This window comes from Lissotriton vulgaris, chromosome 3_1, assembly GCF_964263255.1.
Source record: "Lissotriton vulgaris chromosome 3_1, aLisVul1.2, whole genome shotgun sequence".
NCBI lineage: Eukaryota > Metazoa > Chordata > Amphibia > Caudata > Salamandridae > Lissotriton > Lissotriton vulgaris.
The window spans coordinates 1,505,897,490-1,505,910,843 of record NC_141689.1 but is presented as its reverse complement, the minus strand read 5'-3'; the positions used below and the strand labels follow the sequence as shown (position 1 = coordinate 1,505,910,843).

At 44.9% G+C, this 13,354-nt stretch overlaps 1 protein-coding gene across 1 annotated transcript in view; it reads left to right on the top strand.

Moving 5' to 3' along the window:
- Positions 1-13,082, top strand: part of LOC147728080 (all-trans-retinol dehydrogenase [NAD(+)] ADH4-like) — a 211,866-nt gene extending 198,784 nt beyond the window's left edge. The window contains exon 9 of the mRNA XM_086961963.1: positions 12,296-13,082. Within this exon, the coding sequence (XP_086818089.1) occupies positions 12,296-12,320 (25 nt within the window). The 3' untranslated portion in view covers positions 12,321-13,082. The remainder of the gene's footprint in view (positions 1-12,295) is intronic.
- The last annotated feature ends 272 nt before the right edge of the window (positions 13,083-13,354 follow it).

Sequence of the window (13,354 nt, the reverse complement as noted above, 5' to 3'; positions counted from 1 at the left end):
TCATGGGTAGGGTAGTGGTGGACTCGATACCTCATCACCCTCACTGGAGGCCAACACCGTCCAATGAACAACAGATTGAGGCCCGACGGCGAAAATCCTACGCCCAAACCAATCTACGCCGAAAAGCCAAGGTCCCACAGATGGTCAGAGGAGATCTAGTACTACTCAAGAATCGGGTCACCAGCGGGAAATTCAGACTCACCTATGAGGCACGACCTTGGAAGGTGATAAGCGTAAAGGGAACTCGAGTGATAGCCGCCCGAGGCAGAGAAGTAGTCACTCGCAACGTATCTCACTTCAAGATATTTCATCCTGAGACGGAGGTGATCCCTCCTTCTGAGCCGTTGGTGAGCCCCACGTCAGTCAACTCAGAGACTCTCTCCCCGCTGGTGGCGCCAGGGAGACCTCAAGAAGAGGAGTCCACGGGCGTCGCTGGAGGGGAAGATCTCCCTCAGAACCCATCAGAGAGCAGTGTCCTGGACCAAAGTGAGAACAGTCCAGTGGCCAGTAATGAACGACTACCTTCCCCGGCCGGGGTTGGTGCCACGCCGAGCAGGGGTCCCAGCCGATACCAGCTGAGGAAGAATCCAGAACCCTCCCGCCGGCTGCGGGATTACTTCACGTAAGGCTATTCCACTATTTTGTTTTGAGTTTGTTGAAATGAACACTCTAAGACTGTGTGCCATAACCCTGGTGGTCGCGACGCCTCATCCAACGGTGTCCGGAACTGTGCACAGCAGAACTGTGTCATCTTTTATTTTGTTTTATTTTATGGTTGGTGAGGAATGTTATGTTCTAGATGTCCTACGCTAGTGGCGCACTAGGCGCACAGCGTGGACCCACGTGACCCTGCCAATAAAAGGGTCTGCAAGCGTACGCACGCCAGTTGGCGGCGACGTGACCAGCAAGTAACTGCAGCCCCCAGTGTCCGTGTGGTTTATCCTAGGCCTGTGCCACGTGCAAAGCACATAGTGTCCCAGAGGGCCCCCGAGTGTAGGGTAACCACCAGCCATCCCTGTGGACACACACACGACACAACAGTGGCCACACTATCATCTTTTCGGAGCTCGCACAGCGCAGGACAACCTTAAGCTCCACCAACTACACACTGGATGCTTCCTGTACACTCTCAATGCCCGCCCTTGTGTGGCGTGGACCCAACACCTATCCTGAGCCACATTTGAGGAGAAAGAAAGTTCCAGAAAACCACTCTCGTATCAGCAGACCTGGGCAATCCCTTGGCCGGGGCCAGCTCCGTGGCATCCACAATTGTTTTCTGCAACGTTTGGTGAGTGACAGGTCTGTGACAAGTCAGACAATCTAACTGACAAACCCTACATTAGTTATACTATTCTCAGTGTATGTACCTCCCTCCAATGTTTCAATATTCATGTATTCCCTTAATTCGATTGGTCAGTGGGATGGGGAGAGGTCTTCACACCATACTAATATGAAGTTGTCTTCTTTATTTTAATTTCCCACGCGTCATTTTATTTTCTCATGCTTTTATTCCTCCCAGCAATATTCACATTACTTCATGTACATTGTATATACAATTTATTCAATTTGTCTTCCTCTCTTTGGGTCAAGAGGTGAGGTTCTCAAGCGCATTGCTGGTAAAATGGGATTGGCAGCTAACGGAGAGAGGTGAATGCCCTGACCCGGGATGCGGGGATCAGGTAGGCTCTTCTGCTCGTTCGTATCCTCTGGGGGGGTCGCTGAGGCGGGAGTGCACACCGCGCCTTCCGGCGGCACCAGCGAGCGGGTACAGCGCTCCGCTTCGCTCCAGCCCGGTGCCTGTTTTCCGGCCTACCCCTGACCTCTCTGGCCTCAGACGGTCGTCTTCCTAGTTTGTAGCGGCCCAGTGCGCGCTACGCCCGAGGAAGTTTGGCAGAGGTAGGGCCGGCCGATCACGTTTGCTGTCGTGTGGGCTTCGCTGTTATTACCGAGCAAACGAACGTTCTTCCCCGGAAGCGCCAAAACTGATGAGGCCGTAGCGGGGCTTCGGTATCACGATCCGCCGCAACTTCTGCCTCACAGCGGCACACTGCGCGCTGAGAGGCTGCTTCGTGCCGTCACGAGGAGGTGGGGAGAATCTTCGGCGCACCACGGGCTGTTGGATCCTCTTTTCCTCCGAGCCCCGGTGTTCACCGACAGGGCTTCGCCTTCCCGCTATGTCCTTGCTGCAATTGATGTGCTGTTGCGCCGCTCTCCCAGCTCCTCGAAGAAGTTGTGCCGTTGCTGGGAGAGGCGGCGACTTAAATCCCCTAACCCCTCCATAGGGGTCTCCGGTGTACCCCCCTGATTGGGGGGTTCAAAAGAAGCCAGAGTGACCATTGGCCGCCCCTTAGAGGCGCCCAGGTCAAAGGTCACTTCCGGCCGGAGCGGGCTGATGCGCCCTCGGCTTCCGCTGGTTTCTTGGCGCTTTAAGGCTCCCAGAACCAGTTTCCCCACCGGTGGGCACCGCGTGGGTTATGGCTCCGGCCTCTAAGCTTCCCCCCCCCTGCGGGAGGGTGCGGCGGCCTCTGCGAAAACGGACTATACGCAGTTCGAAGCATATCACGGTCTCGGCTGTGCTTTTGAAGTTCCATGTTCTACAAAAATAAAGAACTGGGACATGGAAACGGTGTCCAATTTGAAATATTTGAGCATACATTGACAGTCACATGCGATTATCAGCTGCTCACCAGGGAGACCCTCGTGAATTTAATATTCCAACATCACACGAGGACCCAGCCCTGAGAAATAAGTGTTGGGGCTTAGCAACTGAAAGCATCGGCGCAAATTAAGCACTGAGTCTCCCTCATGTAGGCCCTGCAAGTGCATCCCGAAAACAAGTGACCTGGCATTGGTTGAACAATGCAAAATTAAACATCTGTATGTGGAGACAGAACCATACAAACTACCATCCGAGTGATGGTGCGGGTTTTACCAGTTTGGGTTATTAAACACCATACTCACCTGGGCCCATAAACACACATACAATAAGCTGATATTTAGCCACAGCCGATCAGGAGTTTACTTTATCCTTATTGTGACTTATACCTGTACACTGTTTCTTACCATTTACCTTTATTGCCTCAGCTCTCTTTTTCTGCTGGTCGATAGATCAGGTTGTTAGAATAATAGGCATTAAATTACATTTACTTTAAATTCTTCGAATGACCACAGACTCGGGAGAGTTTTAAAGCCTTAATCTATGCAATTTTCTGTGAGTCAAATACCAATACATGTCAATCACCAGTTTCTCAAGAATGAAAATAATGATCAAAGCAAAAATCTTTAAAGATTTGGTAAAATTTCTAGACATTGGTACCTGGGAAGGGTGGAAAAGGAAAACGATACAAGGACATGTCACACAGATTTATATTTACCTAGAATGGTGCGAGAACCAACCCTTGGCCAAGGGCTGAAAAGAAAGGGCACCCGACTAATCAGGAGCCAACGGATCAGGACTGGTGTAGGACAGGACAGGTAACCTCCTCTAAGTGCAACGCCAGCGTTACACCCCTCTCTGGTGCTACTCTCGTTCCCTTCTAGATAGTTTGATTCTTCTTCAGCAAATCAACGATTCTTCTTCCCCCCCTCGAATTTTCTTTCAGAGTGCTCGACCAGGCCTTTCAGCTCCATGGCATCCACAATTGTTTTCCGCAACGTTTGGTGAGTGACAGGTCTGTGACAAGTCAGACAATCTAACTGACAAACCCTACATTAGTTATACTATTCTCAGTGTATGTACCTCCCTCCAATGTTTCAATATTCATGTATTCCCTTAATTCGATTGGTCAGTGGGATGGGGAGAAGTCTTCACACCATACTAATATGAAGTCGTCTTCTTTATTTTAATTTCCCACCCTTAATTTTATTTTCTCATGCTTTTATTCCTCCCAGCAATATTCACATTACTTCATGTACATTGTATATACAATTTATTCAATTTGTCTTCCTCTCTTTGGGTCAAGAGGTGAGGTTCTCAAGCGCATCGCTGGTAAAATGGGATTGGCAGCTCTTCAATGTCATCGCTAGAGGGTTTTCAATGTCCCTGACGCATGCGTACAAATTTTCAAGATGGAGATTTCAGTCACCCTCAGGCCCAAATACGAGCCAATAATAAAGTCAAAGAAAGACATGTTAGAATAGGAAAATAAATGCATGCACTGTATACCACTTATTCCTACTCTAATCCCATTATTTTATTTTAACTATTGCATTAGCAGATTAGCGATGTTTAGTTTAAGCATAGCCATATGCATTAGCATGTGAGGTTCGAAGCGGCCATTTTAATTATTACTGCGCAGCTCCAAAGAATTCCCTCCAATAGCAAAATACGTCATACTACGTAGATGCAGTAGATGCATGCACAGAAGAGTTCTTGCGTTTTCGGCAACTATATTAAGACACTCGGGTTACTGGTTAGTAAAGCACATAGGAAAGCTTCCTCTAGATGAAGAAAATGTTGTGTGGTGCAATTATTAGTAATCACAAACATGTTGGTTACATTATTACATGTTATTTCCAGAGGGTTGAGTCCGAGCAAGTATCTTTATGTACGAAACCTTGCTCCATCACTAGCAGGCGCGTTTCTAGCACAATATGAGAATGCGATGGCACAGACCTAAGCAACCATGGAATGCTGTCCTCCCTGCAAGGTAGGAGTAACAGATTAGGGACTATCTGCAAAGTAAATGTAAATGTAAATGTACAGGAATTTATGTAGCGCAAATCACCGAGCGGTTTCTAAGCGCTTGCTTAGGGAACCCGTCCTGGTATTCCCCTGTGAGATAACCCCGGCAGGGTATCCACAAGGTGAAAGCCAGGCATCCCGCCGCGAGGGGCCGTTGTGGAGATTAAGCAAGCTATTGCCCAGAGTCGCAGAGTTTGAACCCGTGAATCGAGTAGGCACCGGAGCGAGAATTGTTGAGTCCATGGACTCGCTGGGCTGGCTGTCGGCTGCTTAATACTGAGCATTCAACACTGCCTGTGATGCCTGTCTCAGTGAGGAGGGCCACAGGTGAAGGTTCATGCTAGCAGTAAATTGCGGCGGATGTGCAGAAGTAGGGGCGCGACAGCATGCATTCTGCCCTTGAATAGCGGTTTGCGCCTACTGCCTGAATTAATTCAATATTTGCTATGACCTCTGACACAGTAATGCGGCCCAAAAAAAAAAACATTCAGAGGGCTCTTAGTTTAACCTGCCACCATTTTCCATAAACTTGGTTTTATTATCCTGAACAGCACGCAGAATCTTTAAAGCAAACACGTACATGCCACCTGGGGCAACACAGCATAAGATGCGGGTGGCTTGTCCCCCCACCAATTTGAGCCACGACCACTACAGAAGCAAAATATCAGGGACAGACTGGGGCTCTACCTGCTCAAACGTGTGACTGAACTCTGAGTTCTGTGGTCTGTCTTTAATTTCCACAAGATTGTGGAAATGAAAGAAGTATAATGGCCCTTAGTTTTGTCCAAGTGCCGTCATCCTTAAGCCAGTGCTGACGTCACAGTCAAACATCCAAGGAGCTTGAAGTGAGTGATAGCAGCCCAGCCCTGATTTGTAGTAGTCCATTTTCACTCACTTAAAAGCAATTTAATCTTTTTTTTAATATCGTATAACAAGCCATGTTTAACTTTGGTCCGTACACTGAAATACCACAATCTTAATAAAAAATATTGGAAATGCTATAGGTCTCGCATTTAAATGCGAGACCTATGGCATTACAAACAAGCGGCCGTCATTGTCCCAGCTGCTTCGAAAGTGAAAGCAGGCATGGCCCGCTGAATGTAAGCAAAGCAAGTTGCCGTGCCTAACGTAGGAAAAACTCAATAAAGAAAATAGGGATGTATGTCATTACAACGCATGCTTTTACAACGCATGCCATTACGACGCAACTTTTACAATGCAAGTCGTTACAACGACTTGTGTTGGGGGCGCTGGATAGTGAATAGTTTAATTTACTATTCCAACTCCAGTCCCCGTGGATAGTAGGGAAGGTGTTGGATTGTAATTAAACTATTCCCCATCCTAGAGCGCCCTCCAGCGCAATTCGTTGTAATGACTTGCGTTGTAAAGGTTCCGTCGTAATGATAGTGCGTTGTAAAAGTTGCGTTGTAAAGGATGTTTCCCAGAAAATAGTGCACATACCATGTAACAACTAAGTAAAGGGGCCAGTAGCCATGGGAGGTTCCAAATGAAGACACAGCCGTACTAAGGAGGGACTAACAAGCTTATTAACGAATCCGAAGTCAGCATTTACGAAAGACAATGACACAAGTCAATGAAAAATATCGGCGGAGAGTGGGCACAGCTTCTCTCCCATACTCTACTGCATGCAAGCTCATAGAGCGAGCAGGTCATGGGTGTGCCGCTAGGCTCGACCTAAAAAAGCTGCACTAGCTTGGAATGTGTAGAAACATGCAGAAAGATTCTATCTTTTCTCTAACCATCTAAGGAGTGCAACAAATAAACATGTTTTCTCTGCTCGTCATTGTAAACCAGAAGACAGAATAGCAATATTCTGTTTTAGTTGGTTTAAACAACTGCTTCAGTTATGCTCTGTGACCTGCCCTGCCTTTCACTATGGCAGTCAGAACTCGACTGCAACAACGTATAATAGACAAGTTCTGACACCTTTTCTTTATAATCGGCGACTGGGTGTGTCACTAATTTTAAATTAGATGTTAGTGTTTATCCAGGAATTACAAATTGCAGTAAATCATAAGGAAATGAGAGACAGACATTTATACAGTGATTCTAAGCTGCCATGTATAAATAACCTTCTAAATTCGCTATTCTGAAGTATATCGTTGTTTAAAAGGTATGCCCCACATCCTAACCAGTCTCAGCTTGGTTGCCAACCAGGCTAACACTATGGGGAGATGGTATGTCTGTGCTTTATAAATCAATCTCTCTGCCACTTGCTATTAGCATTGATGATCCATTTAGATAGCATCACCCCATCCACTCTGGATGCATGCATATCATGGTGCTTCAGGATTTTGTAGGGGCAATTTCAGAACAAGTTACACAAGTTCATGTTGGCATAAAGGGCCCTGTTCGCACATCCTGTGACAGTGCCATTGTTGTGGCAGTGTTGAATAGAAGCACAAGGACATGGTCCATGTACTTCCTCTCGGTGTCAGCTGACTGGACATTTCAATGGGCCCATGCATATTGAAATAGCTGAGAATCCAGAATACCACATTCATATTCTTGGCAAATTTGATGTGTCCAAATGAAGCTCACTTATAATTTTGAGCAAAATGACTTTACAAAATAAGTTGTTTACTTACATTGAAGATGGTGTTAAGAAGCTGAAAAGCTGGAATCACATTAACTCTTGTTATTTAGCCCAATTTAAATGTACATAGTATACTAGGAATAATCCAAAATCAAGTGACAAAGGCAATTTATGAAACACAATAGAGTACAAAAAATGTGCTCAAATTAATCAGTGTATTCCATATTATTCTAGATATTTAATAAAGTCAAAGCAAAGTAATAAAGAGAGGATGGGTGTGAAACAGAGAGATGAAAAGAGGCAGAGAAAAAAATGTCAGTGACGAGGAGAACCAAAGGCCCGGTGCAGCGGGGGTTGTGCCCAGAGGGTGATGAGTGGCTGAGACTAGTTGGGCTGCGGTCAGGCCCTATGGCCAACTCTTGCTACACACAGCCAAAGGCCATGCGATGCAGGCTTAGGCTGCCTGCAGTGGGTTCAGTGCAGGCCCCACAACCAACCCACTTTGCACACAAAGGGGCAGATTTACAAACCCTGTACGGTACATTTGCACCGCCGTTGCGTCACTTTTGTGACGCAGCGGCGGCACAAAGCCAGCGCCATGCTGCGGGGTATTTGCAACGTGATGCATCTGGGAGATGCGTCACATTGTAAAGCCCTGTGCCACATGTGGGCGTTCCAGCATGGGGGGGGGGGGGGGGGGGGGGGGTGTTCCGGCACAGGAACGCCTCCGAAAAGTGGCTGAGTGAAAGCTACAGGATTTCACTCAGTCACTTTTACGGCCATGCTGCGTCAAAACCCTGCGCCTGCTTGAAGCAGGCGTAAGGATTGACACAGCATGTTGGGAAAAGGGGCACTCCGAGCCTTGCTGGAGCTGCTTCACGCTTGCAACGCAGCTCCAGCAATGCGCCACCTTTCCGCCGGGGGATGTGACACGCATCTGCCCATCCGTGCGCCACGGTGCACCGCATTGTAAATGCGGCGCCTCAGTGGTGGCACACAGGTGGGCAGATACACCGCAACTCTACTGGCGCATCCCTGCTGATTAGCAGAGAAGCGCCAGAAGTAGTAAATCTGCCCCAAAGTATGTGCGTACTGTGGTTTGGGAATAAAGTGTACTATAAAAAAAAATCAAGAAATTCAATGAAAAACAGTTAAAAACGAAATTATGGTTTGACTCAAAGGTACAAAACCACAAAAATGATCTCAAGTCATGGTATGCAGTATGCACAACACACGCCCTAACTTACAGAGCTTGCCATGCACAAAACACCAAGGGGCACATTCATAAAAAAGCCGCTCTACAAGTTACCTTGCTGCACTGCGTGACAGGGAAAGGGCAGGAATGTGCCGTATTTACGGCACATTCCTGCCTTTGTCCCTGCACTGGCACCATTTTCGCTGCATAGCGCCAATGCAGGCACCCTTGCACAAAGGTGCCTGAGTTGCATGCAGGATTGTTTTTGTGCAGTAAGGGACACCTTCCTGCACAAAAACAATCCTGAAAGGCATATTCCAAGTGGGAGTAACAAGGAGAAATAAAGATATTTCTCCTCGTTATGCCACCCCTGAGAAGGTGTATCTTTTTGGCGCATTGCCAGGTCTACCACTTTTGGAAAATCTGGGAATGCGTGACAAAGCATGGGAATTGCGACGCGCAGGGCGGAGTACCGCAATGCAGTGATTTATGCTGAGTTACGTTACTCCAGATTTGTGAAGCCACTCAGGGCCATGCAAGGTGCCCTGCGTGGCTTCATAAATCACATTCTGGGGTTGCGTCGCGCTCACACCACATTACATGGTGCAAGCGCAATGCAATCCCTTTCATAAATATGCCCCCTATTTGCCAAAGACACTAGAAAAAAATGTAGCCGAGCAAGTGAGACGAAAGCCATTAACCCCTTTGACGCTTGTGACGGAACAGTTCCGTCACGAGCGCCGGTTGGGCTGTGCTTATGACGGAACAGTTCCGTCACGGCCACGCCCGTTTCTTAGAACCTTCAGCACAGCGCGAAAATTCGCGCCGCGCTGAAGGTGTTAAGTCAAATAATGCAGCCAAGTAATTATGTTGACATGATGATAAAGCAGTAAAGCACAAGCCAACTGTCAAAAGGTCTGTGTTTTATTTTTCAAGGAGAAATCAACTTACTAAAAGCAGTAAATTGAGTCCTGTCATGTAGTGTACTACTTGGGTAGCTGTACTTCGTAGTACAACTAAGGGAAAAACACTTAATTGTAGACTTTTTGGCTTTTCAATTACTGTAGTCTTGTAAGCATATTTTGTTACATGAGTATAGCTGGGATGATAACTGCTCTTTGCAATGTCAATGAAACACTATTTCCAGTTTGCTCTGAATGTGGGAGTTTGTTTACACTTTATGGGTAGAGAACTGTTTAAATTTAGTATATTTATTAAACTGCATAGAATGTCATCATGTCTTAATTATTCAACACATTCCTCAGGCAAGGGCCTGATTTTACAGGAAGTACTGTGGGGCTTATTCCTGTTAAAAGTCAAGCTTGTCAGAGAATTGCTGCGTTTAGATGGGATAGCTCCAGTGGCATAACGAAACTTAAATCCCCCCCTTTCAATGTACATGGAGGGGCCTCCACTCCGCACTCACTGGAAAGCTCTCAGGCTAGGGTACTGTGCTGAGGGGGCTCCCTGGAGCTCAGGGACCCCCCGCATCGCGGGGGCTGTGTGGGACCTTTGTTACACCACTAGATAGCTCATAGATGCCATCTCCGAAGCTTCTAATGGACTAGTCACATTACCACTATTGCCTCTGCTATGCCGTAGCTGGTTTTCCCCAAATGCAATGGCTACCTAACTACAAGTGAGCCTCATCACTAGGGTGAAGCGGGCTTGTACACTTTGAGGAGCCTCTTCCACCTTCTCACCTTTGAGCACCTAGTAGATCAATATGAAATGCACAAGGCACCGTTCCTGACATACAGCAGAATTCTTAGATCAGGTTGCAGGCACTGGAATATTACATCAGAGGAACTGTACACACATGCTTTAGTGCTGGCACTTTACACATGGTCACCCAGTGTAGAGTCTTTGACATCTGGGAGGCCTGTGCTCTGGGCCTACTAAAGTGGCCATAGGGGAGCAAGGCGGAGACCCGCTTCATAGAGTTTGCATTACTAGTGGCAAAGCGTTCACCCACATCAAAATGGATAGCAAATTTGCCCCGCTCATTGACCTTGTGGCAACAATCACTAATTCGATTGGCGTAAGCGGAGAGTAAAGCACTCAGGCGTGCGGAGATGAAAGAACTCCATAAGCACTCTATCTCCATGGAATGGGATATTATGTTATTCAAAGTCCAAAATTCAGGTAACGATGAATCTTCCCCCTATGGAACCCCCCTCCCCCAAACTCCTGTATGCTTCAATGGTAATGGCGCCCTGTCATGTCCTGCAAGAGCCACAGCATGGTCTGATGTCTGGTAGCTTACACCTGACCCCTGTAAACTGCCTAATGACAGAGATGACCAAACAGGGAGGAGCCAATCGTGACTCCATTCAAGCTGCACAGCCATTTTACAAATGAATCCAATAAATTAAATTCATATTCAACTTTTTATCCATGTTTTCTCCATTCTATTCTTCTATTTTATCCTTTGTTTTCTTCAATTTATTTTACTCACTCGCTTCTCAGTTTTCATTTTCAACATAAACACTGGAGAAAAATGTTTCCACAAGTCACGATTTATTCACAAACACCCAATGCATTTCGGGACCTCCATTCGTCAGGGGTTATCTAGAAAAAGATTATTAACAACCATCAGTGAAGTTAAATTTTAAGACACAATATACAAGACTCTAAACGAAGCTGAAAGCGTCCTTTCTAAATTCAATATAATTTAACAATAAAACAATGAAGCACTTTTAAATTGAAGAAAACAAAGGATAAAATAGAAGAATAGAATGGAGAAAACATGGATAAAAATTGAATATGAATTTAATTTATTGGATTAATTTGTAAAATGGCTGTGCAGCTTGAATGGAGTCACGATTGGCTCCTCCCTATTTGGTCTTAAATTGCAGCGCAATTGGGCGGAGCGCCGAGGAAGCGTGCACGCTGATAAAAGAATAAATTGGCGATAAGTATACATGGAGTAAATGGACAATGAGTAATACAGGTGTGCATCTCACCACCAGTGTCTTTGATAATGACAGAGATGGTCATCCTGGTTCCCCTCCCTCCAATGCTTGTCTGCCTGAATGCCTAAGACATTGTGTATGCTGACACAAAGCTAAAGAGGAATTCCTCCTTGGAAACAAAGTTATTAAGAGTTTGGCATGCAAATTGTAGTACTGAGACGATGTTACACATCGGTTGAAACATTGTCATAGGATGGGTCATTGGCTAGGAAACACTTTTAGAACTATAACGTTGACACGCTCATGTAAAGGCGACTGTAAGTACTTCTAACTGCACAGTGTAACGATTCAACTTTAAAATCCACCATTGCTTGCCATTGTTACTTTTTATGTCCTGTTTTTTCAATAATGCAAATAAAATTGAGTAATAACATAAAAAATCATGTTTTCCATATTTAACTAGATAAAAGCGAGTACAGGCTTATTTACTGCTGAAATGAAAATTGAGCTGAGAAACTCCTTTTATAAACTTCCTGTTGGCTGAAATCTTACATTCTTAGGAATAATGCCATTCTTTTATTCTTTTGATTTTCGTGCATATTTTAAATAATATGTCCTACAATTTCTCTCCATCATTCTTTCCCTGCTTTATCTAACAATCCTACCCCCCCCCCCACCCCCCACCCCTCACCTTTCCGCCTTTTGCAGTCACGTTTGGAATATTTATTTATAAAGGATGGTCTAAAACTCTGTGTTCAGGGACAAACTGCGAAAAGCAACATTGAGTTGAAATACTAATAAAAGTGATAGGATGCAGCGATCAGCCAGAGAAAAGCAGTGGACAGGAACTTGCAGCCTTAAATTCAATGCTATTGATTTTTGGGACTTGTGCATGGCTAATTGTGCAAAACAGCTAATGCGATGTTGTATGTATTTCCTTACAGTATTCGCTCTGTGCTGATCTTCTAAGAACACAGACCTGGCTACCGGAACAATGTCCTGATTTTGTGCCTTATCCATAGCCCGAATTATCAATACATTTTCGTATACACAACTTGCCAGAAACTGCCATTTGTAATAAGTAGCATTTGTGTAGAATGTTAAACTTGTAGTTAGACACACTAGTAAAGATTTTAGAAAGGCCACTTTGTAGTTCTGTTCTGCATTTTGTATTCTGTATCCAAATGGAAACCGTGAAATAGTGGAACTGCTTCTTAGATTTAGCGCTATGAGCAAAGATCTATAGCTTCAAATAGATGTAACTGTGCTTACAAGACTTTTTCAAAGGCCACTCGCAAATATATGCCTCATGGTCAAGTTCAAATTGGAGTCACCAATGGGCACTTCTGAGTTGTTAAAAGGAGAACGCACCTTCAGATTTTCAAAACTTTTTTATTCTTTCTTCCACCCGAAAACTTCAACAGTATGATCAGTAAAATGGTACATTTTGCATGCCTGGATTAATTTTTTTTAATTGTTTTACAAATTTGAAATTGTGTTTTTAGTGTTCCAAACAATTGCGGAAGTGCTGACTGTCCAATAGAAACTTCTCAAATCAACTACTCTGCTTTTCTATGTGTACTGCTGTCAGTGATTTAATTATGTTATGAATTTATTATGATTCAGGTATTTCCTTGCCATGTTAATATGTTTAAGTCAAAACGGTTTGTAATAACTTCACTTTTTGACATAGAACGTGAATCTCAATAAACTCTTAAAACTTTCTGCAAATTAATGTGTGTGTATGTTTTAATATAGTTTGCTTCTTGTTTTGTTAAAATAGGCAGTGTAATAAGGGAAAAAAGAAAGAGCTAAGGGTAACATCGTTATATTTAATTTTTTGGTCTCAAACATCACATATCAGAGTTTGTGATCGCAGAATTGTTTTACAATTTACGAATCCCATTTTAGGATTTTGTAACGTTTTACCGCCTCCCAATATGGAAATGAATCCTGAATCTGTATTTAGAAGGGGTGTGGTCTGGACATCACTTCCAAATACA